The sequence below is a fragment of the Tachypleus tridentatus genome, chromosome 10, assembly GCF_004210375.1.
Source record: "Tachypleus tridentatus isolate NWPU-2018 chromosome 10, ASM421037v1, whole genome shotgun sequence".
NCBI lineage: Eukaryota > Metazoa > Arthropoda > Merostomata > Xiphosura > Limulidae > Tachypleus > Tachypleus tridentatus.
In genome coordinates, this window is record NC_134834.1 from 14,696,418 (window position 1) to 14,721,836 (window position 25,419).

General features: G+C 32.7%; 1 protein-coding gene across 7 annotated transcripts in view; it reads left to right on the forward strand.

Moving 5' to 3' along the window:
• LOC143228768 (fat-like cadherin-related tumor suppressor homolog) overlaps nucleotides 1–25,419 on the forward strand; it is a 218,393-nt gene that overhangs the window by 170,203 nt on the left and 22,771 nt on the right. For 6 of the 7 annotated variants that reach the window (XM_076460102.1, XM_076460098.1, XM_076460097.1 and 3 more), the window contains 14 exons: nucleotides 5–28; nucleotides 1,033–1,656; nucleotides 3,824–4,129; nucleotides 6,110–6,318; nucleotides 8,625–8,769; nucleotides 10,586–11,649; nucleotides 13,484–13,637; nucleotides 14,634–14,873; nucleotides 15,531–15,917; nucleotides 16,420–16,634; nucleotides 20,134–20,271; nucleotides 20,451–20,594; nucleotides 22,973–23,848; nucleotides 24,596–24,761. In XM_076460102.1, coding sequence (XP_076316217.1) covers nucleotides 5–28; nucleotides 1,033–1,656; nucleotides 3,824–4,129; nucleotides 6,110–6,318; nucleotides 8,625–8,769; nucleotides 10,586–11,649; nucleotides 13,484–13,637; nucleotides 14,634–14,873; nucleotides 15,531–15,917; nucleotides 16,420–16,634; nucleotides 20,134–20,271; nucleotides 20,451–20,594; nucleotides 22,973–23,848; nucleotides 24,596–24,761 — 4,692 coding nt within the window. The remainder of the gene's footprint in view (nucleotides 1–4; nucleotides 29–1,032; nucleotides 1,657–3,823; nucleotides 4,130–6,109; nucleotides 6,319–8,624; nucleotides 8,770–10,585; nucleotides 11,650–13,483; nucleotides 13,638–14,633; nucleotides 14,874–15,530; nucleotides 15,918–16,419; nucleotides 16,635–20,133; nucleotides 20,272–20,450; nucleotides 20,595–22,972; nucleotides 23,849–24,595; nucleotides 24,762–25,419) is intronic. The other variant, XM_076460100.1, reaches the window with a different exon arrangement.

The window sequence follows — 25,419 nt, forward strand, 5'->3', positions numbered from 1 at the left end:
ATAGACCCAGGTCATAATAATGGTCCATGTGAGTATAATTCAGAAGCTTTTAATTTGTTTATCATCGTTTAACAATATGTCCCTAGCCTAACATTTTCTGCTTATTACTAACACCAAGTTTCTATCTCACATTAATCTGCCATAGTCACATTAGTTTAGCATGACTAGTATCTGCTATGGAATGTCGCATTATTTTCATTCAAATAAGTATTTGGAGTCCATTGTATTTTGTTTCATTATGTTAGTTTGTGTTTATTTAAATAAAAATGTCTACTTAAAAGTTCTTTAGAGTTACAGAAATCAGCACTTTCTGTCTGTCACTGAAAAATGAAACATTTGGAATTAAACTAATTATTTTTGTCACAGTGTAAAGAAAAAAATCTTTTGAGAAATGGTTTCAGAAAAACTGCTTGTATTTTGATGTGAATAGAATGTCTTGTACTGAATATTTGGCACATTCTGTTGGACTGCTCACATTCTTACAGTGTTCTTTCTGGCATGGCTAAAGTTGGTAGCATGAGGAAAGAGAATAGAACGTGCTTGGTGAATAGATGGCTTTCTTCGAGCATGAGGAGCACTGATAGAGGTTATAGTGTGGCATGTGTGAAATAGAATTGTCTTAAGCACAATTTATAATGCATTTTGTAACTTTGTACAGTTTACTGTTCAAGTTTTTGGTATTGTTATAAGTTTAGTTTTTTGTTTTTGATAGTTTCAACAATGACTTAGTTTTTTATTTTGTTATTGGAAACTTGTACGGTTTCCTTTGTTTTTGAGATGAATTTTCATTCAAATCGTGCTAGAAAACAATTTTTTGCACGTGATTTCAGTTTGATTAATGTTTTAGTTTTTCTTTTTGAGCAGAAAGTATTAATGTTTTCTTTTATCATTTTCGAAGTCAAGCATAACTTAATAGAAAACAAAAAATAAATAATCGTTTTCAAATTATTTAGAGTAATTATTATTTTACAACCAGGCCAAGATATTTTAATTTTTCTTGCATCAATGAGATTTTTTTTATTAATGCGATAGGTGTAGTCTTTGTGGTGGAGGAACTTGACTTTGAGATTCGTCAGCAACACCACATCACCCTACGAGCCACCGATTCTGTATCTGGAGATTACACGGATGTTTTAGTGGATATCCAGGTTGAAGATGTGAATGACAATACTCCCATGTTTAGTCAACCAACCTACAATGGAACAATCTCGGAAGCTACTCCCTTTGGAACATCAGTCCTAAAGGTTTATGCAACTGACAGAGACACAGGACCTAATCAGGATATACAATATAGCATCCTAGGAAATGGTACCGCTTATTTCCATATTGATCCTACAGAAGGCATAGTTTTTATCAAACATTCTCTTGACCATGAAACTCAGCCTATGCATCACTTTGTTGTTATGGCAACAGATGGAGGATCACCATCTCTAAGCTCCACAGCAAATGTCTGGGTTACAGTTTCTGATATGAATGACAACCCTCCATCGTTTGGAAACCCGTCTTATAAATGTGTTCTTAGTGAACATGCTGAACGTGGTCAGTTTGTCATCATGGTGGTTGCATCTGATCCTGACATCACAGACCAACCAAAGCTAGCATATTCTATTGTTGATGGCAACGATCATCAGGCTTTTACAATCAACAACACAACGGGTCAGTATTATTTATCTTTAATGTATAAAAACGTAAGTGGTTTATAATGCTATTATAACTTCTAAAACTTGCTAATATTAAAGTGGTTATGATATTTTAATTTGAAGAAGTTATTTACCACATTTTCATAGTGGCACCTATTCTGTATTTAAGGCAAACTTGTTATTGTATGGACTTGGGTGATTTGTTATATTTGTGATATTAGAAACATTGCCTTTATAGTAATGTAAATTATCTTAAGTCCCAGATAAGGTAAGTTACAGAAATTATCTATTAATTATACAAGACTGTTAAACATAAGAGTTATTAGTTAGTTTATTTAGTAAACTAATATTTAATTATTAGTTAATTTTCATAAGAAGAGTGTTAAATGTTAATTATTCTAGAAGTAATAGTTATGACAAGTTGTATGCTGTGTATGCAGTTTGATTGTTGTACTAGGCTTTATTATTATTGTTAACATCATGTTATTCAAAGCTTCCAAACTTTTCTGGTTTTGTGTTTGATATTGTTGCTACTAGAGGGTGAGATAGTTCTAAATTTTATTGTGGCATATTATATCTACGTGCAGATACAGCAAGTTCAGGAGGATAAAAAAAGTTAGTTAGTGAAAGAAATGTGTAGTTAGCTGGAATTTGAATGATTAGCCTTGATGGGTGATTTATATATTGTGTTTCACAGCTGTATTGTAACAACAGATATATAGTAAAAATAATTTGTTTTATCAGTTGGGTTCTAAAGTAACTGAACCTGTCAGCGTGGACTTTTAGCAAAAAAAATGTAATTATTTACAATTTTAGATACAACTGTAATATCCTATAGTGTAAATAATTTTTTAACATACCTTTCACTCATTTTTAGTATATTATTTTAAAACAAGTGATTTGTGTGCTGTTTGTTTATTTTTATAATTTGTCACCAGCAGATCACAGACACCTACTGTAAAATAATCTGCTTCATGTTTTTGATACTGTTAGTCTTTGGTTTAAAAATTTCGCATTCTCCAAGTTGGTGGCCAAAAACCTTGAGTAATAAATTTATGAATTAAAACTCCAACAAACCCATAACAAACTGTTTCTACAAAATATTGAACATTTCATAGATGTCTGAGTGAAGAATTATTGACAATTTCCCCAGTAAAAGTTAAAAATGCCAGAATAATTTTTTCCCACAAAAGTAATGGTATTTTATTTGTTTATCCTTTTCTGTAATGGTTTTGTTTCTTTATACATGATAACAGGAATTTTAAAATTAATGTGTGTTTATCTCTACTTGATTGAAGTGTCAAATCTTCCATATTAAATTTCCAAACTGTAATTTTTGAAACCTGTTAATTTTTTTTTCCCTGCAAACATTTCTTACCCATCTTTTTACTTTTTTTATGTTTTATTAGAAGTTGTGCTGATGTGTGTATGGATCTTTATTCTGTTTAATCTTTGGATAATGTTAAATTTTATGTCAACCAGGTAACAACAACATAAATCTTTGTATTCATGACCATCGCATATAATTTATAAGTTAACACTAATAACCCTTTCGCAATAAAATATTGCACACTCTTTGGCCATAAAACACGAGAATTTATCTTTTATTGAACTGGCTATAATAATAATAATAAAAAAAAACTTATACTACATGACAAGGAAACTCAAGAACTTAACTTTATATTAATCAGTTATAATAAACCATCATTTATGTTATGTGTTCATGATGCTAAGAATTTTACTTTGTTCAATCCTTTATAATGAAAACTGATTATTGAAATATCATATTATTTAACCAGTAATATAAGGTAGGCAGTATTTTTTTCACGAAATAATTAAACACTGGTACACTTTTATATTGCATACATAACTACCCTTTTGTGCCAGATCTTCTACTGTCAAAGAGTAAGATATCAGTGGTAAATTTCAGGCTTATACATCAGGTTTTTATTCTTGAAGAACATAAGTACAGGATGTTAAATTTTGAAGATGAATTTTGTTTTTCCTGTTTTTTTGCCTCAAACATTTGTTACTGTTTAAACTGAGAATATGTTGTTTTTGCAGTAATTTTCACAAAAATAATACAGTCATTCCACATGATATCTTAATTTATTATTTGACTTTTTCAGGATGTCCAAAGAGAAAATGACTGACTTTTTCTGTTCATGACTTATTCTTTCTAGGTGTGGTGTCACTTCTCAATGCTCATCAGTTCTGGACACAGCCCTCCTATGTTTTGAACATCTCTGTAACGGACGGAGTGTACTCCAGCTATGCTAGGGTTACGGTAGACATACAGAGTGCTAACAGACACACGCCCGTATTTAGTCGAACTAAGTATGAAGTTGCCTTAGAAGAGAACTTACCACATGGCTCCGTGGTAACAACTGTGACTGCCACAGACAAAGACAGAGGAGTATATGGTGTTGTTAGATACTACATACAGAGTGAAGAATATTTGAAAACATTCAGCATAGATCCCGTTACAGGTAACGTAACACAAAATCAGCATGTTCTGTTTTACCAGTGTTATTAAATGCGTACAAAGGAAGTGAAGTTCACAGAGCAAGCCAGATCTCACAGTGCACTGGTGAAAACTGTCTTTTTATAGATCACTGGTTTATGTTTTACCTAAAAATAATGGCATTACTGAGGTTTTTGAGCAGTAAAATTGTATGTGTAATTTTAACATGAACAGTAATATCACCTGTTTACTTGTGGACAGTTGTACAAAAGAAGTTTCTATGTCTGAAGTAGTGTAACAAAGAAAGTTTATATCTGAAAGTAAGCGTAATAGAGATATTTGACTTTGTACCAGTTCTGTAACAACAGATACTTTGTGGTAACAGTGTAAGAGAAGCAGTTTGGTTTAGTGTAACGAGCAGAAATAGTTTACTTGTGAACAATGGTGTAGTAGGGGGAGTGTATGTGTGAGAACAATGGTGTAGTAGGGGGAGTGTATGTGTGAGAACAATGGTGTAGTAGGGGGAGTGTATGTGTGAGAACAATGGTGTAGTAGGGGTAGTATATGTGTGTGAACAGTGATGTAGTAGAGGTTGTTTACTTGTGAACAGTGTTGTAACAGGGGTAGTATATGTGTGTGAACAGTGGTGTGGTTGAGGTTGTTTACTTGTGAACAGTGTTGTAACAGGGGTAGTATATGTGTGTGATCAGTGATGTGGTTGAGGTTGTTTACTTGTGAACAGTGTTGTAACAGGGGTAGTGTATATGTGTGTGATCAGTGATGTGGTTGAGGTTGTTTACTTGTGAACAGTGTTGTAACAGAGGTAGTGTATATGTGTGTGATCAGTGATGTAGTTGAGTTTGTTTACTTGTGAACAGTTTGTCTAGAAGAGATTAATCACACTTTGTAACAAAGACCATTGTTCCAGGCTTTTTACTACTTCAACTACTTTCAAGACATTGTTTGGAATTACTGTGCAGTTAAGTTGTTTAGATTTTTTTAATTATTAATAAGAACTATGAAGTGAAAGTAGAGTATATAATAATATTTCATTATCTCTCCTGTATCCATCATGATGAAATTTGATTAGGAACAGAGTATTTGAACACTGTATTTTTATTAAATGTTATTTTTTCTTGTATTAACCTGCTTGTTATTTGGAAGTGGCCAAACAGCAAACTATCCTCTTGACTTTAGAGCAGGCCAGGTGACCACGGCAGCAACAGTGGAAGACTATAAAGAAATATTTTGTCAACCACATTGCAGGCTTTTGCCCAATACCAGGCTAGGGTGTAACATACATGGTGGTGATTCAGTCACTATTTATTTATGTTTATTTTTTATGATAATTTGTTTCATCTGTTTTGAGTCTGATGAAGAACTTGATGCATCTTCCAAAATTTCTCCAAAACCACCACATTGATACCTTTGTTGAATGGACGGCGACTGTCTGTTGTCGAGACACAAGTGCAGATGAACAACTTTCTGAAACTCTTCTGCCTTTCGTCTTTAAGTCTTGAAGACGAAAAGCAGAAGACTTTCAAAACATTTTCTTTGAAATTACTTTAATATTTTAGTTTACTATTTTTATATTATATTATATTGTGTTAAATTATATAAAATTATATATATAAATTTTTTTTAATATAAAAATTTTTATATTATATAAAATTATATAAATTATATTATTATATTATTTTTATATTATATTTATATTTTAATATTTTAGTTTACTATTTTTCCACAGTCCACTTCATTAGGTACAAATAATTTTCTTTCAACAATATTTATTGTACTTCATTCAAGATTAGTGCTTTATTACATCAATAGTAATATACTTGATTATATAATGTCTGCTTATGAGAATGATTAATTTACAAATGTTGTCATAAAATGTTTAATTCCTCGAGTAAAGTGTTTTAAAATGTTCCATTGTAAGATATTTTTCTTTCTTCAGTCGTGTCGTTACACAGTATCTTTTTTGTTTTATTTTTTTTATTAACAGGAGAAATCATCACAAAAATGTCCTTTGACAGAGAAAAGAAAGATCTCTACGAGATTCCTCTAATGGCCACTGACGTTGGTGGACGAGCTGGTTACAGCACAGTTAGGCTTACCATTACAGACGTGAATGACAATACACCACAGTTTTTAGTTGCAGAATATCAAGTTAGCATACATTCAAACATGACTGTAGGCACCACAATTTTGAAGGTAAGCGTGAGAGTTTGTTGTTAATGTATGTATAACAATGAAATGTAAATTTTGTATAAAATTAGAAATTCTCTAAAATCACACGTAAATCTACTTATTTTTTGAACATAAGAGAAAAAGTGAAGTTTCAAGCCCTAGAAACTAAAACTAATTAAGTAACAAATTTTATTATTAAAAATTTAGTGAAAGCAACAAAAATAAAAATAAATATGAAAAAAAACTTTCAGAAAACTGTGAAAAGAAAATTCAGTTGATTTTTTTTTGTAAGCAGGTTTATAAAAGTTTTAAAAACAGTTTTCTCTGAACATAAAATTACTGATAATGTTCTAAAATATGAGGACATGTCAAATACTTCTTTTCATGTGTTACATGAGAAAATTTCGTGGTTGTACTGTATATCAACCATATGTTTTGCACTGTGGGTGGTCTATATCAGCCACGTTATTTATAACTTTATAATGATGGCTACAGCATTGTATGTATTTCTGTTTTAAGACATCTTGAAGTGTGTGCAATTATGTATCCAAGTGGAAATAATCATAAAACAAACTTACCTCCCCACCTCTATCTATTTATATATATTTATTCATTTATTTGAGAGAATAAATAGTCTAACAGATACTTAAAAGCTGTGTTTGAAACCCATGTATGATGTTTTTTTCCTTCTTTTATTTTAGTGTTGTTTACTGTTCTTTATCAAGATGTTACTATTTATTTCTTGTAAAGTTTGCTGTTTTACTTTCTGGTTGTTTTAGATGTTTGAGATTAATGGCCATTATATGAAGAAATATTTCTTAAGCTTCTGGTGGAATTCCTGTTTATGGTTCACCGTTTCCTAATTCAATAACTTCTAATCATTTATAAAATATTCTCTTATATATATGTTATACCTTTGACTCCTCTTTGCATCTTGGGTATCCCCTTCTTAATTGAATATATTTTCTTTTTTCTATAGGTTTCAAAACCCTGTATGAAAGCTGTATTTAATGACATGAATTGACAATTAATCTTTAAAATAATATAGATTTCATATTTAATAAATTTATATATCAATTTATTGAGAAATATAGAACTTTTATGTACCTTACTAACCAGATTCTAAAATGTAGCAGAGTTAATTTGACTTGTGTAGAATAAACGAGTAAGGCTAAAAAAATTTTGAATTATTTTTGTGATGGAAGGTGTGAGATTAGATATGGGTGTTTATTACATAATATTATCTGTACTTGTTCTTCAATACACAAGTAAAAAAAATATTTATCAAACGATTCGTTTTATTCCGCCTTTATGTTGCATGAATAAACATCAGTGCTAATTAACAAAACCTTTAAAGAGGGATAACAAAAAAACAACGAAAACACAATAAAATGTGTACTCAGCATGTTTTGAGAGATGTAAAACTTCCTGTCATTACCTCCCCTAGCCTGAAGGCTTATAATGCTACAAACTAAAAAAACATTTGTGCTTAACAAAACAAATGTATGCACTTGTGTACGTTCCTTCTGACAGCTAAAAATTATTGTATTCAGTCTTGTTCTGAATTTAAAACCTTGTTTGAAGCTTTTAGTGATTTGATCATGTGCTATAACTTGTGTCAAGAGTGTTATTTTTATGAAGTGTCTAGACACATCTGATAAATCTAAATAAACTATACATTGTACCTCAGTAATTGACTCAAAATAACAATAAGAAAAAGCTTAACAGAAAGTGAGAGTTTACCACTGAGTTAACACTTCCAGTTAACTTATCAGTTTCCTGCTATCTTAATGTCATTGTTGTAGTTTATAAACATTCTTGTCCTCAACAATGAAAGAAATTCATGTTTTTAGGCTTAACGGTGATATATTAGCAGTTTGAGTTAAAGCATATTGATCTCTCAGTGTACTACATAGTGTTAAACTACTTTTAAATAAAGTTTCCATTTTGAAGAGTTACTTCTACTACTGATTAATTATTTGGATTTGTAATTGACAGGGTTCTAGGTTTGAATATCATCTGAGCTTAGCCATTGTGTTCTTAAGCAAGATTCTTCACCGAAAACTTGCTTCAGTTTATCCACCTTAATTAATAGTTGCAGTTACTCAGTGATGCCAAATGTGGGAGTGGGAACATTCTCACCAAGAAAATTAGAAGAACCCAACTAAAAAGAATCATGTCTATGTTTTCACTGTATGTGTTTTGTAAAGCTACAGTTCAGTGTCAGGCCACATATTATCATATTTTCACTCCATTATTTAATTGCAATATAACATAATGTAATTGTGAATTCTCAAGATATTAAAAATATAAAATATTGTAACTTCTAGGTACATGCATTGGATTTGGACTTGGCAGACGCGGCATCTTTGGAGTACAGTATATATGAAAGAAACGGTTCGGAAATTCAAAAAATGTTTCACATTGCTCATGATCAAGGAGAAATCTACCTTAAAAGTTCTGCTAAGGGACTAGGTTAGTGTATTTTTAGTACCACTTACAGATGTTGTGGTACCAGGTTGGTGTGTTACATAGTTTAAGTACAGGCACATAATAAAGTGCTAGGCTAGTGTAATTTGTAGTATTGATGTCCAGGTGTTATGGTATAAGGTTTATGCATTTTGTAATATCAATATATAGACATATTAAGATAATAGACTGATGTAATTTATGATAATGAGAAACTCACTTGATGTAAAAAATGTATCTTAAATAGCTGGTGTTGGTATTGAAACTTTTATTAAAATAAAGTAGAGAATTACATTTTGACCTTCTTAGGTCATCTTCAGGTTAAAAGAGGTCGAAACATTGTTTTCTACTTTGTTTTAATACCCATACCAGCCGGGTTGGGATACACTAGACTGATATGTTATGCTAAAGTAGTAGTTGTGGTGTGTGTGTAATATATCATCTGTGCAAATCAAACTGTGTTTTAACACTTATTTATTTCTTAAGGTGATGTGGAGATACACTACATGGCTAAACGTATGTGAACATCTGATCATCACACCCATATGTGTTTGTTGAACATCTCATTCCAAAACTATGGACATCAATATGGAGTTGGTCCCCCCTTTGATGCCTCCACTCTTCTGGGAAGGCTTTTCATTAGATTTTCGAACATGGCTGCAGAGGTTTGCTTCTATTCAGCCACAAGAGCATTAGTGAGGTCGGGCAAGAAAGCCTGGCTCGCAGTTAGTATTCCAATTCATCCTATAGGTGTTTGATGGGGCTGAGGTCAGAGGTCTGTGCAGGCCAGTCAATTTCTTCCACATCAATCTTGGCAAACCATGTCTTTATGGACCTTTCTTTGTGCATGGGGGCATTTTCATGCTCAAACAAAAAAAGGGCCTTCCCCAAACTGTTACCACAAAGTTGGAAGCATACAATTCTCAGGAATGTCATTTTATGCTGTAACATTAAGATTTCCCTTCACTGGAACTAAAGAGTCTAGCCCAAACCATGAAAAACAGCCCCATACCATTATGCCTCCTCCACAAAACTTTACAGTTGGCACTATGCATTCAGGTAGGTAGCATTCTCCTGGCATTTAATTCGCCAATCCCAGATTTGTTCATCAGACTGCCAGATAGTGAAGCATGATTCATCATTCCAGAGAATGTGTTTCCACTGCTCCAGAGTCCAACGGCAGTGTGCTCAACACCACTCCAGCCAAAGATTGGCATTGTGCATGATGATCTCAGGTTTGTGTACAGCTGCTCAGCCATGGAAACCACTTTCAAGAAGCTCCCAACAAACAGTTCTTGTGTCAATGTTGCTTTCAGAGGCAGTTTGGAACTCGGAAGTAAGTGTTGTAACTATAGACAGACAATTTTTCTGCACTATGAGCTTTAGCACTTGGCAGTCCTGTTCTGTGAGCTTGTGTAGCCTACTGCTTCATGGCTGAGCTGTTGTTGCTCCTAGATGTTTCCACTTCACAATAACAGCACTTACAGTTGACTGGGGCAGTCCTAGCAAGGCAGAACTTTTATGAACTGACTTGTTAGAAAGGTGGCATCTTATGACAGTGCCACGTTGAAAGTCACTGAGCTCTTCAGTATGATCCATTCTACTTCCAATGTTTGTCTATGGGCTTGTATGGCTGTATGCTTGATTTTATGCATCTGTTAGCAATGGGTGTGGCTGAAATAGCCAAACCCACTAATTAGAAGGCATGTCCACATGCTTTTGGCCATGTAGTATATAATATTAATGGGATAATAGAAAGATTTGAAGTTGCTGAGTTTGACTTATTACTTAATATGTTTCTCTTTTCTTCTTTTTTTTCCAGAAAATACTGTATATCAGTTTTTTGTCCGAGTTAAAGACAGAGGATTTCCACCATTACAAACTGAAGTTCCAGTCAGTATCCATGTTAAAGGCCCAAACCAAAAGGCTCCTAGGTTTGACAAGCTCTGTTATGAATTCTTTCTCAATGAAAATTCCGAAATTGGTACAATAGTTGCAAGTCTAAGTGTAACATACCCTGAAGAAGTTCTCTACTCTTTTGCTCCTATTAACAAAGATTCAGGGGCTCAGCTTTATTTGTCAGGCTTCAGCATTGATAACCAGGGACACATCATGCAAGTTGCAGAACTAGATAGAGAAGAAAGAGACACTTACAATCTGACACTCAGGGTGGAATCAAGTTCCCAGCACCATTTAGCATCATACGCTGACATTAGCATTATTCTGATGGATGAAAATGACAATGCTCCGATGTTTCAGTCCAGTTCATTCCAAGTCACAGTTGCAGAGAATGTAGAGGAAGACTATACGGTAACAAGATTGGCAGCATATGATCTTGATATCGCAACTAATGCTAAAGTTGTGTATTCATTTGGTCCAGACACAGAGGATGTTGCTAAAGTCTTTAATCTGGATCCTGTCGAGGGTTGGATTACCGTCAAGTCACTTCTGGACCGGGAAAAAACGCCCTGGTACAACTTCTCTGTTATTGTTCGCGATAGTGGTTCCCCACAACTTTCTTCACAAACGATGGTGCATATAGAAGTAAAAGATTACAATGATAACCCTCCAGTTTTTAGGCGTGATTACTATGAAAGCTCTATATTTGAAAATGCATTGGCAGGAACTATTATCATTATGTTAGACATTGACGACCCAGATGGTGATGTTGGTGATTCCATCCAGTTTTACATAACCGAAGGTAATCCACGAGACGAGCTTCGTATCAGCAGAAACGGTGAGATCTACGTAAACAAGCACCTAGACAGAGAACAGACACCGAGATACAAACTAAAGGTTGTTGGGACTGATGGAAGATTTGTGTCCAGCACCACAGTAGTTATTGAACTTTTAGATGCTAATGACAATCCTCCTATTTGTTACATGGTAAGTTGTTACTGTCAAAACCTAAACTTAATAGTATATTATTTAGAAAGGGGATAAATGCTAGTTCTGGTCTTACATCAGATTTCAGATATCCAGCTTCTGTTGGATCAGGTCACATTTCACTGGATAGTGCAACATCCATTGAGACTACATGTTTATCTCATCTTTAATATCTTTATCCTAGAGCAAATGTTTTTGATTTATGCTAGTTTAGTAGAGAATTTTCTCCAAATCTTTCCTAAGCTATTCACCAGAGAGACTTAGACCCTAGTAGCTCTGTCAAAATACTTTTTTATCATATGTTGTTTGTGAGAAATTTTGAACTTCTAATGTATATATCTTCAAAAGAGGGCTAATTTATTGTTTGAAAATGCCTTATAGAAAATATTGTATAATTATATGATTTGTTTGATATATATTTGTATTCACTGTGAATATATTCTAAAGAATGAACAGGGAACTTGTGTTTATGGGTACATAAAAAAATGTATGTATGTGTAATAGTTCTTAATTTTTACAGGATGTAATTCTTTGATAAGTTCAGCAATATTTGGTTTTACCCTATGCAATAGTGTTGTCTATTTAGTATCAAAGTTTTCAATAAAATTACCACAATTTGTTATTAAAAATATATTGGTCTTTACTGTTAAAGATGGGTACACCTGTTGAAAGGGGCTCTTGTTTTTATTTTAGCTTCAACATTTTTTATTATAAGCATACTAATAGTCATAAAAATCACAATAAACTACATACATTTTGTCTCTAAATTATGTTTTATTAATATCAAATTGAGAACATTTATAAATTATATTTTAAAAAGATCTACAATCTAATGTGATTTTTTTTGTCAACATAGTTGGGTCTGTCAGTTTTGTTCTTCTGCTTTTGACATTTAAAAGCAATACATTAAAATTATTTTGTCATGATTCATTTGTTTTCCAATATGCTTCTCTATTAAACAGATATAGTTAGTTTTGGTAAAAGTTCGAAACACTGGATTGTTACTTTTTCAGGACAGGTTTTCAGTAAACCCATTAGCAAGAATGTAATAAGCTTTTTTCATGCTGTGTATTCTGTATAATACATATCAAGCTCCATGCTATGTATTCTGTATAACCTCTGTATCAAGTTTCATGTTGTGTATTCCTTGTATTCTACATAACAAATTTCATGTTGTGTATGGCATGTAATCTATATACTAAGCCTTCATTGCTTTTGGATATAATGGACATCTTTGTAAGCAGCATATTTGTCATTTCATTGTAAATATATTTCAAAGATTAATTTTGATAATTACTTTAGTCTTCAAAGAACTTATAATGCTGCTAACTTGTTCACATTATGGTACAGATAATTGAAGTTACTTCAAGATATAATAAAACCACATCAAAAGTATGTCTTAACTATTGCTAAGAAGGTAATTATGTCACTCACAAAAGCCAGTTGTGATTTTAGTTTGAGGTATTTTAGAAGTTATGAAGACATAGTAATAAAAGCTTAAGTGTTTTCTCATGGAACGTTTCTTAAGACTGATCATCTTTGGTTTTACTAAGCCTAACTTAATGAATCATTGTTATAGATATGCAGTTTTTGAAATAGCATTTCAGTATTAATACTGGAGATATTTTAATTGCCTGTCATTATTTCAGTGGTAACAAATAAAGTAATTCAGTGAAACATACAATCAGTGATACTCAGACAAAACATTCATCGAGCAATTCATTCAGATAATACAGTCAGTTAAAATTTGTAGAAATAAAAGAGAGATAACATTTTCTTTTGATTACGTAAATAAATTTTGTGTGAAAGAAATGATTACATTTTCTTTTTACAGTCAAAATACACAGAACTTGTATCGGAAAGTATTGAACCCAAAACTTACATCTTGACTGTAGAAGCAACAGATAAGGACGAGAAAAGGAATGCTCGACTCCATTATTACTTGACTGGAGAGGGAGCTGATGACTTTCACATCAGTCCAGTAGGGGGTGTGTTATTAATCCAACATTCATTCTTTTAACATCTTGTTCACCTGTTGTTATGTCAGATGGAAAAGAAATAAAAACCTATTTTTGAGTTGGAAGTTTCTATTTTGAGTTGTTCTGACCACCAGCCAATTTCTTCAGATTGTATATTGATACAGATGCTGTAAGTCTGTGGTTCCTACACTTAACCCTAATAAGATTTTTCAGCCAAGAATGTATTTCTGATGCATGTAACTCATTGAAAGGAATATTAAAGAGTGGCTTATGTTGTCAACAAGTTAACAAGATTATTAATTCAAGATTGTTTATGATATTTAAGTTGTGGATACTGCATTCCAATTTTGAAGTGTAGAATTGGAATTCTTCTTTTAACGTTTTTAAAAGGTTTCCACACTCCATAAAAAGCGTTTGTGTCTTCCTGAGATGAAGTGTGAACATCACAGATTTTGAACCACCACTCAGTATTGTTTAAGTTCTGAGTTTATGCACTGTTGTTTGTATGCTTTGTAAATTATTCATATCTACTTAACAGTGTTATACGTGAACATACTAAAGTTAACAAACAGTTAATCGTAGACTTTATGTGGATGTTAATGCTTATTTCTAGGTATGGTGTTTAAAAATTTTTCTTTAGTGCTGTTCATTTATAATATCTTAGATATGTTGAAAAAGTTGATCCATAAAGGTTCAGAGATAGAGTGTTTTATGTGTGAAATGAACAGTTAAATAATTATTAAACATTTATTTATTTTAGTGATTAAACTATTTTTAAAGGAAAATATAATAAAGGATAAGTTATACATGCCTTATTTCAGCTGCCTTGTTAAGTTTATTCTTTTCTGGATTAAAGAAAGAAGATTCTAAACAATTATAAAATGATATTTAGGAGATTAAATATTAAAATTTTGGGTAACTGCTGATGTTCATACCATTTCAAAAAGTAATAAGCAGTTTTAGTATTTATAGTTTATATCAAAAATAAACCTTGATACCAAACAGGATTTTTGAGGACAGAAAAGCCACTGGACAGAGAACGCCAGCCTCGTTACCATCTTGTGGCTCACGTTCAAGATAAAGACAAACCTGAGTGGGAATGCACTAGTGTTGTCGAAATACTTCTCAGTGATGTCAACGATAACCCTCCAGAATTTACATCAAGTGTTTACACTGTAACAGTCCCCGAGGATTCTAAAGTTGGAACGTTGATCACTAAAGTCCATGCTACAGATAAAGACTTGGGTAAATATTATTATTTATTGGATAGTTACACCAAACTAGTTTTACAAGTTTCTGTAGTTTTAGATGCTTTAGTCTTTTCTATCCATATATTGTATAAATATTTGTATATCATAGTAAACATTACACGATTCTTTTGAAATTAAAAATAAAGGAACAAATTTTTACCTCAAACATGTCTTTATTATTTACCATTTGTTTGGCACAGGTTTTTATTTTTTAAATTTGGTTTAATTGTATCACAGTGTTTGACTTTTCATGACGGGAGCTGAAAACTTCTCTACGATATAAAAATTCAGTGGCTCCCCAGTGGCACAGTGGTATGTCAGTGGACCTATACTGCTATACACTGTGTTTTGATACCTGTGGTGGGCAGAGCATGGATAGCCCTTTGTGTGGCTTTGTGCTTAATAACAAACAACAACATGTATACACACACACGCGTACAACTTTATGTTTTTTTGTCAGGCTTGTCAACTCATCATACGTGGAATTTATGTATATGTGAAGTTATTTTAAATAACACCTAAGGTGTCATAAATTAACTGAAAATATAACAGTACCTCCTAAGCATATGCATATAGTATTGTTTGTGACAGATTTACTAAGACTTAAATGTACGTGTTATCTTAACCCACAAATTTTCTATCTTGCTTACAGGAGTAAATCGTAAGATTAGTTACTCCCTTGTTGATTCTGTAAATGGGAACTTCACCATTAATAATCAGACCGGCATTGTCCGCCTCCACAGACCTTTAGATCGTGAGAAGGTAGCATTTTACAACTTGACGGTACAGTGTAACGACCACGGTACTCCACAGCTCTCTTCCATTGCTACCATTCTGGTTAGGGTTCAAGACATTAATGATAATCCACCAGAGTTTGCTAGTAACTTCTATCATGCTAATGTCTCGGAGAGTGACGAAGCTGGTACAGAACTTCTCCGTGTTCTCGCAAGAAGCAAGGACACTGGAGTGAATGCAGAGATCACTTATTCTATTGTCAGTGGAAATGATTTTGGCAGGTTTACCATTCATCCAAAGTCAGGTGAGAGACATGAGAGAACAAATGTATTTTGTTCATCAGCCATCTTATTTATACTTAACAACAAAAGATAAAAATAGTAAAGAGAATAATTAGTTACCTTAAAACTGCATAGAGAGAAATTTATTCAGTCATTGTTCTGTTTATTGCAGTTTGTTTCTATTGAAAAATTAATAAATATACATGCCACTGTCGTAAGTCTCTAACAAACAAATTCAGCATTCTAAAACAAGCAAGCATTACTGATGTATAAAACACTGGATGAAAACATTGGGGGACACAGTTTACCACTTAAATGTTTGTTGATTTTTGTGAGTAAACTTTAATTTCAGTGCACAAACTTGAAAGTTATTATGTGATTAGTAACAAATGCATGAAATCAGTTGTAGGAAATTATGTTGGTTTAGATGCTGTATATAGAATTTACTCTTAATGTTTACTGTTTGTTTTTAGTTCTAGAAATAAAAACATTTGTGGTTACTCTTCATTAGTTTTTGTTTTGTAGGTGTCATTTCTGTTGCAAAAAGTTTAGATTACGAAGACATAAAAGATTATTTCCTAACCATTGAAGCCAAAGATGGAGGAACTCCACCACTTAATAACCATGCCACAGTGAACATATCTGTTATTGATGCTAATGACAATCCCCCAGTTTTCAACCAGCCATCTTACAGAGTTGTTATTCCTGAAGATGCATCTCCAGGGGATAAAATTATACAGGTTTGACCAGAAGTTCGCCATTCTAGTAAATGTTTTAAGAAAGTAATTAAGTAGGTTTTTGGTTTTTTGATGTGTAAATAACACTGTGATTTTGTCTCGTAATTGAAAACCATCTTGCTTTCTAAGATGAGGCTAGGCATCCGTTCTCTTGTATATTCTTTGAAACATGCAGAACTGTAAACAATTGTTAGGACAAAGTCGAAAATTAGACTTCAGGCTACTTTCAAAGAACAATGGAAGGTAAATCATAGGAGAAATGTCTGAATTTCAATGATTTTCATATTTAATACAACAGAGACTCATTGTTTAAGTTCAACAAACAGTTAATATGTTGTTTGTCCCTCTTTTGTTTTAGTAACTGCAGATAGTCTTTTGGGCTTTACTGAAACATATTTAATCAAAGTGTCCTTTGAGACTTTACCCCAAATGTTTGTAATACACTTTCATAAACTTTTTTTTGGAAGAAGTTTTGATTTATTACATCAGATTTACTCAGTTGGGTTGAGACTGGGGCTCTGTGGAGGTTATTGCATCATTTGAATGACTCCAGCAGCTTCTTTCTTAGTTAAGTCATTTCTGTACATACTGGATGAGTTTTGGGGTCATTATCTTCTTGGCAGAGAAACCACTAATAACAAATAAACCACTGGATATACCATGATGGATCAATATCTTAATGCTGGTTTATCACTCCATTTATTTGGTAAATATCTCCTATCATTTCAGCAGAAAAACGTTCCAAAACCATCATGTGGCTGCTCTCTTGCTTTGCGATAGGTGCTATGCTATATATTTCACCTTTCTTTCACTGGACGTACAACCTATACTTTGAACCATATATTTTTAGCTTGGTCTTATCTGTCCATAACATCCTTTTACAATGATCAACAATGCAGCTGTTGTACAATTTAGTAAATATTGACATATCAACAATATTTGAAGATCAAAGTAAAGGTTTTAAAACTGCTACATGACCAAATATTCCATTCTCTTTGAGTCTTCAGTGTTTCAGGTATTGTTGTAACATATTTAATAAAAGTGTCCTTTGGGATTTTACTCCAAATGTCTCTGATACACTCCCATAAAGTTTCTGTAGAAGTAACTTTTGATTTGTCAAGTTTTGGTCTATCAAATCTCAGACTTACCCAGCTGGGTTGAGTTTGAGGCTCTGCAAGACCATTGTATCATTTGAATGACTCCAGCAGCTTGTTTTCTCAGTTAAGTAATTTCTGCATGGATTGGATGAGTTTTTTGGGTCATTTATCTTCTTGGTAGTAGAAAACTTTACTGATAATACACAAACCACTGGGTATACCATGATGGATCAGTATCCATTGATTTTATAAATATCTTCTCTCGCCTCAGCAAAATAAAAGCATCCTCAAACCCTAACACTACCTCCCCCATGCTTCATAGTAGGTGCTATACATTTAGGTGTGTCTCTTTTACTGGGTACACAACCTAAGAATTGAACCATAAGTTCCAAACTTAGATTCATCTGTCCATAACACCCTTTTACAATAATCAACAGTCCAGTTTTTAGTAAATTTCAGTGTCCTGGTAATATTTGGAGGTGAAAGTAAAGTTTTTTTTTTAACTGCTACATCACCAAATATTCCATTCTCATTGGGTCTTCTTAATAGTGTAGATCTGGACACTTTGCTATAATTTGGCACCTTGTTGTTTATCTCGTGCTTAAGATCAGTAGCTGTCTTCCTTCTGTTCTGAAGGCTACATAAACAAAAATACTTAACATCAGTATCATTGAGTTAAGGTGTTCTACCTCTTCCTTTTCCTATTTCAAATTCACCAGTCTCAGTCTCATGATCTGGGGTATACTTGACAGTGTTTGGGGAACATTTCGAGTCTGCAGTAATTTGTTGGAGTGTCCAACCAGCATCACATAAATCTTTTATGTAAACCCTCTGCCCTACTGACAATTCTGTATGTTTCATGGACTGTGGCATGACAACAAAACTTAATATATAGTGTTAAACACTGTCTTTATCAAGATTTATTTGTGGAGTGCTATTAAATTGATAGCATATACTGGTACAATATGCTAGGTCCTTGCAAGCTTATTACTATATAGTTAAGACACTGTATCTGGTACCATGATAGTTACTTCAGGCTCTCAGTTTCATCAGTATGATTCTTTCAAGAGGAATCCTTATGACATACCCTTGATACAAGTATATGGGAATTCTAAAGAATGATAAGTGTTCTCACCTTGGATTAGTTAATTGTTAACAGGAATCAGTGAAGCATTACCATAGCGTTGGAATTTATATTCTCTAATGGCATGTAAGAATTAGTCTCTAAAATGGAAACAAAAAGACAAAATATTCTCCTATCCTGACAGTTTTGCATTGTATTATAGTAATAAATGTAAATAAATACAAAAAAAAACGTATTTTTTACCTAAGATATGTCAGAAAATGTATAGAAATTAATGTTTGTGAAAGAACATGGAAAGAGATTTCAGTTTTTAAAGTAGCTTGTTTAATTTCTGTATTCATTAATATGGTGTAGTGTTCCTATGGCTCATCTATATAGAAGGTTTCCTGTTGAAAATCATTAAAAATGTTTTTCCTAAAGGCATTTAACAAATTTTTCGTTCATTCACATATGAAAGAAAAGATGATCCAATATAATTTCTTTTAGGAACCATGTATCATTATAGTGGTTAATATTTATTCACTACCTTGTGAAATACCTTACAAGTGATGCAGAATATTGAAACTTGATTAAAACATTATGAGTTTAACAACAATCATGTGTTACAAAGTAATAACCTCATTATAAACTTTATCTGAAAGTTATAATAAAACTTCTTCATGAACAATATTTGTAGTTTGTTTTCCATCTACCAACAAATAAAAATTTTGAGGTGATTCCACCCTTGAACACCCTGCATCTCAATGACTGTGAGAAAAACATGGTTGTATAAGAAATAATCCAACAACTTTCACACTTTGGATCTCCTCAGAATATTCAACATTGTCTAAAATATCAACCTGCCAAGGTTGTTTGAGATTGACTCAGTAGGCTGGGAGTGATTAACCAACTAGATTTACAAAATAGAAATAGGGTTAAGTTCAATTTTGACACCCTTAGGACATTCTCCATAGGTTGTAGTGTTTAGATACATGTGTTGTTTGAGATTGGCCCACTAGATGGAGTAAGGGTGCAAATAAACACGCCTTTTGTCTTTATCTATATAGATGTCGTTACTGTATTTCTTTAAGGTGATACAAAACTTGTGTGAATGTTTTATTTGTATGATTAGGGAAATACAGGATGAGGGCATGGTACAGAAGGTTGAGGTACGATTATTGTTTTTGTGTCTAAATCAAGTAAATAAATTTAAAAAGTAAAAATAATTTGCACAGATATTGCATTAATTTGGTGCTTCTTACATGTGTGTATTTAGTGTTTTTTTTTATAAAATTCTGTTAACTTCCATACTGAATATTTCTTAATCGTGCTATCTCCACAGGTTAAAGCTAGCGATATTGACAGCTTTCCAAACTCCAGATTGTCCTTTTTTATCACTGGAGGTGACAAACATGGACAATTCAAAATGAATAAGGAAGATGGTTATATTATTTTGGCTTCCCCACTGGACAGGGAGTCGGTGAGAGCTTATTTACAAAGAATTTTGTGCTGAAACTTTATTTTTAACCTTTATCTTTTAACATCTATTGAATTATCATAAAAATAACATTTCACACAGGGTAGAACAAATATCATATTAGGTTGCTGTGTGATAAATTCTCTTGTACTATAAGTGTCTTTCCTCACACATTTCTTAAGGTTTCTACTTACGTTTTGGAAGTGGAATGTAAGGACAGTGGAACTCCTTCCTTGTCTGCGATTGTTCTGGTTAACATTGAGGTCTCTGATGTCAATGATAACCCACCTGTCTTCTCTCAAGCAAACTATACAGCCATTGTTCAGGTAAATTCATAGGGTACATATCATATTTACAAAACTAAGTTGGCAAGCTATAACTATATATATATATATATATATATATATATAGTCAGGTAATTTCATACAATAAGTATCATACTTACCAAATTAAGTTGACAAGCTATACCCATTGTTCGTGTGATTTCGTACAATAAATATCATACTTATAAAGCTAGATTTTCATTATGGTGAACCTTGTAATGCAATGTTAATATTGTGTTGTATAGAAAATGGTTTTTTTTAGTGTTTTATTCACAAAAAATGTGAAATGTTCTAAATGTTTTTGAGTGTACGTGTTGTTTGATTCAATTGAACTTTATTTCTTTATCATCAAATTTACAGATGAAGATATTTTTACTGGTTCACTTAGGATAACTCAGGTTCATAATGTGCTGTACTAGCACATGTCTGTTAAATCGTGATGAAGTATTGAACCTCTAATGCTTAAGAAGTCAGTAGAATTAAAACTATTTTAAAAATCTGTCCTTTTCTAGTTCAACAGTAAGCTTGAAGGTGTATTCTCAAGACATCTGCTATGGATATCAGCACTTTAATTAAAATAAAATACAGAACAATGTTTCAACCTCTCTTAGAAGGTTGAAATGTTGACTTAAGAAGGCTTATAATTTTAAATTTGAGCTTTAGTCCCTTTGTTGAACATAGTGCAAATGGCCTTTGTACAGCTTTGTGCTTATTTAAAAAAAAAACTGCTTAAAATCACCTCTCCTGAATGAATAATTTACACGTCTATCTGTTCCTCTCTTAGCGTAAAATTAGAAAAATCAAAGCTCTTTTAGCTGGTGTAACCTTCATTTGTTAATGTTGCATATTACACATTTCTACCTTATTTCAAGTGCTAAAAATTCATCTGGTTTCATGAATGACACTAATCATGAAGAGAAAACAAGAATTTCGTATACGTGCCAATAAAGCAAACTTTCCATTATAAGAAACAGGTTGCAACTGATAGACAAATGAGTTAATGTTTTCTTTGTGTTTTACATTATAATTTGCAAGTAAACTTATATTTTTTGTAAGCTTGTTTATTTGTTGTATTGTTCACAAAGCTACATGAAGACTAGATGCATTATTTGTTTCTAGTTTAGAAGTGGCAGATTAGATGGAGAGCAGTTTGTCAATACTACCTGTAGCCAATCGTTTGGCTAATTTTTCCAATGACTTGTGGAATTGATGGTTAAATTATAACCCCCACAGCCAGAAGGGCCAGCTTGTTCAGTGTTGGGATTCAAACCTATGATTAATAGTTTGCGTTCAGTGCTCTAACCACCAGGTCATGTTGAACCATGTGAACTTAAACATTCTGATATATGGTTAAACAATACAATCTATTACATACCAAATGATTTTATAATTTTTTTTACTCATATATATGTATATAATTGTATGATTAAATTTGTTTATTGTTTTAAAGTTTATAGAGTGAAACAGAAAATAGATATAGCTGAATTGAGAATTTATCTAATTTCCTTTTCCTATGACCATTAAATGATGTCACCTTTTAAAATTTAATATTTTAAACTGTAGTCTCATCACTGTAAATATTGCCTGTATCAAACAATGTGTTTTATAAACATTTTTTTTCCCTCTTTGCTTCTTTAACCAGCTTGATAAATTGGAAACAGTGGTAAGTATAGGTGTTCTGTGTGTTAAATTAGCTTGTTATGCAGCGAGAAAAATTTTCATGTTATTGTGGTTGCTGTTACAGCATGTTTATTAAGTAGGCAGTACCTATGAATTACCAGAAGGCTGAGACAGTAGCTGTGGTTTGTAAGAATACTGAAAACTGTAACAATTAATTAAAAATGTACTGCTCTTTGGAGAATTAATGTGATGTGGTGCAATAAGGACTAATTGTCTGCTTATGTGTACGTACGTGCTGATACGTTGTTCTGTTATTTGTTGTGAACTACTAATGATGGATATGTGTTGTTAATACACGTGTTCTCATTGCACATCTATTGTAAAGGTAATTTGTAAATTAAGTAGAAGCAGGTAAGTAGAAATCTGTTCCATAATATTTACTTTCTTCTTAAGGTGGTGTTGCCTGTATGCAGAGCTGTTTTCCAAGCTTGTTTTATGTTCTGCTATAGATTTGGGGCTGAGTTCTTTCTTTAGAATGAAAAAAGCTTTGGTGAAGTTATTTTGGGATTAGCAACAACTTGATTTTATTTATCTTCAATGTAGGAAACTGGCTTATTTTCGTTTTATTTGTCATATGATTTGTTTTACCAATTGAGCGGGTTGTGAATCTCAAAGAATGTACTAATATATTTATTTTCTATTAAAATTCAATTATTGTTTTATTCCTTTTAAAATTAGTTATTTTATACACTATCCATTAGGAAGGAAAACAGCGTGGATTTACCATTCTGAAATTTTCGGTCACTGATGCTGATTCCTCTCCAAATACAACCCCTTTTACATTTGACATTGTCTCTGGAAATGAGGACAAGTCTTTCCGGCTGGTCCAGCAAGATGCTTCTTTACGGACAGCCACTTTGTTTAACCATAAGTTTAAGAATGAATACCTTCTCCACATCAGGGTTTCAGATGGAGGCATACCACCGCAGAGCAGCGACACGTGGGTTGTGATTCACATCATTGAAGAAAGCCAGTTCCCTCCAGTGGTAAACTCTTTGAAAGTTTCTGTGAGCTCTTATCTAGATGAATTTCCTGGAGGTGTCATGGGGCGAGTCCATGCCACGGACAGTGATCCATATGACAAGTTGATCTACGATATTGTGTCGCCCCACAAACATTTGTTTAAGATCGATCCTGAAGATGGCACGTTGGTTGCTTATGAAGGCTTGGATTCAGGAAGCTACAATATTTCTGTAAGTGTCAGCGATGGAAAGTTTAATACATATGCGACTGCATTGGTAGACGTCTCCGTGGTGATGGAAGAGGCAGTGAAGAACAGTATAGGTATCAGTCTAGATGATGTCACTCCTGAAGATTTCCTTCTCACCTACAAGAAGGGTTTTCTTAGGGCAGTAAGAAACATTTTAAATGTTCGAATCCAAGATGTGACAATTATCAGCATGCAACCATCCTCTGATGAGTCTGTCAGAAGTCGCAGAAGCACACGACAGGATCTAGACGTCTTGTTTGCAATAAAAAAGGGTATTCAAGGATTTTATTCACCAAACACAGTTTTGAAGAAATTGAAAGAACAGAAGGAATCATTTGAATCAACCATTGGTCTCATGGTTGTAAAGGTAAGATTAAAAAACAACAACATTGTCTCTACAGATACAGTGCATTGACTTCTTCTTTTCTTAGGATAAAATTTAGCGAGTCTAGTAAACTTGGCATAGCATATTGACTGCTTTTATGATAGTGTATGTCAGAAATATCGGACTTTCAAATCAATACAATTTATTTACAAGAATAGTATAAAGGGTTTAGTACTTAACTTTTGTATTCTGAGGAATACGGTTACAGTATATTTATAGGACTTTTTTATTATTGAGTTACTCATATTGGATACAGACTTCAATAAATTTATACTCAACTATCACACCACTGTTCAGTAGTTCTTGGTTCATGAATTGAGTTGCTTTTAAGTTTAAATAAGTGACCAGAAAACTTTGGTAAAGTCCCTCATTTTCTGAGTAAAATGATACAGAGAACTCCAGTGGTAATTATTGGATTGATTGAAGTATTGCTGTATGTTTCATTAGAGGTCTTTTAATCAGTAAATCCTTGAATCCAGAAGCAATTTGGTGCACAAATAGCTAATAGAACTGGCTATGTACTGTACCTGCTAAACAAATTCAGATACTAGTGTATACTTTTTTTTAATATATTTGTTAGATTTCTTTAAGAATTTTTTCTTGTATATTTGAAAGAAACTTGAATTGCAAAAGAAGCATATAAACCATAACCAACGTTAAGAACAAACAGCTTCAATGTAAGGGTTTTGATGATTACATTAAAACACTTTGTAAACAAACTGTTTTCAGGTTACAGAAGACAGGTGCACTAAAAACCACTGTGATCATGGAGAATGTGTGGACAGAGTTATTTTAGACAAAATCCATGCCATTAGCATCACAACTGACTCTTTGAGCTATGTGTCTCCCCAGCATTATAGAAAACTTGAGTGTCATTGTGACCCTGGTTATGGAGGTATGTCCATATCCATTGATCTTTCAAAGTATCTATCAGAATGGTTATTTTTACAGTAGTGTAAACTACATATCACTTAATTAATCAAGATAAAACAGGTAAGCAGAGTAGAGATTATTTTAATTGTATTACTGTGAGTTGTATGTAAAACAGGTAAGCAGAGTAGAGATTCTTTTAATTGTATTTCTGTGAGTTGTATGTAAAACAGGTAAGCAGAGTAGATTCTTTTAATTGTATTACTGTGAGTTGTATGTAAAACAGGTAAGCAGAGTAGATTCTTTTAATTGTACTACTGTGAGTTGTATGTAAAACAGGTAAGCAGAGTAGAGATTCTTTTAATTGTATTACTGTCAGTTGTATATAAAACAGGTGAGCAGAGTAGAGATTCTTTTAATTGTATTACTGTCAGTTGTATGTAAAACAGGTGAGCAGAGTAGAGATTCTTTTAATTGTACTTACTGTCAGTTGTATATAAAACAGGTAAGCAGAGTAGAGATTTTTTTAATTGTATTACTGTCAGTTGTATATAAAACAGGTAAGCAGAGTAGAGATTCTTTTAATTGTATTACTGTCAGTTGTATATAAAACAGGTAAGCAGAGTAGAGATTCTTTTAATTGTACTGTGAGTTGTATATAAAACAGGTAAGCAGAGTAGAGA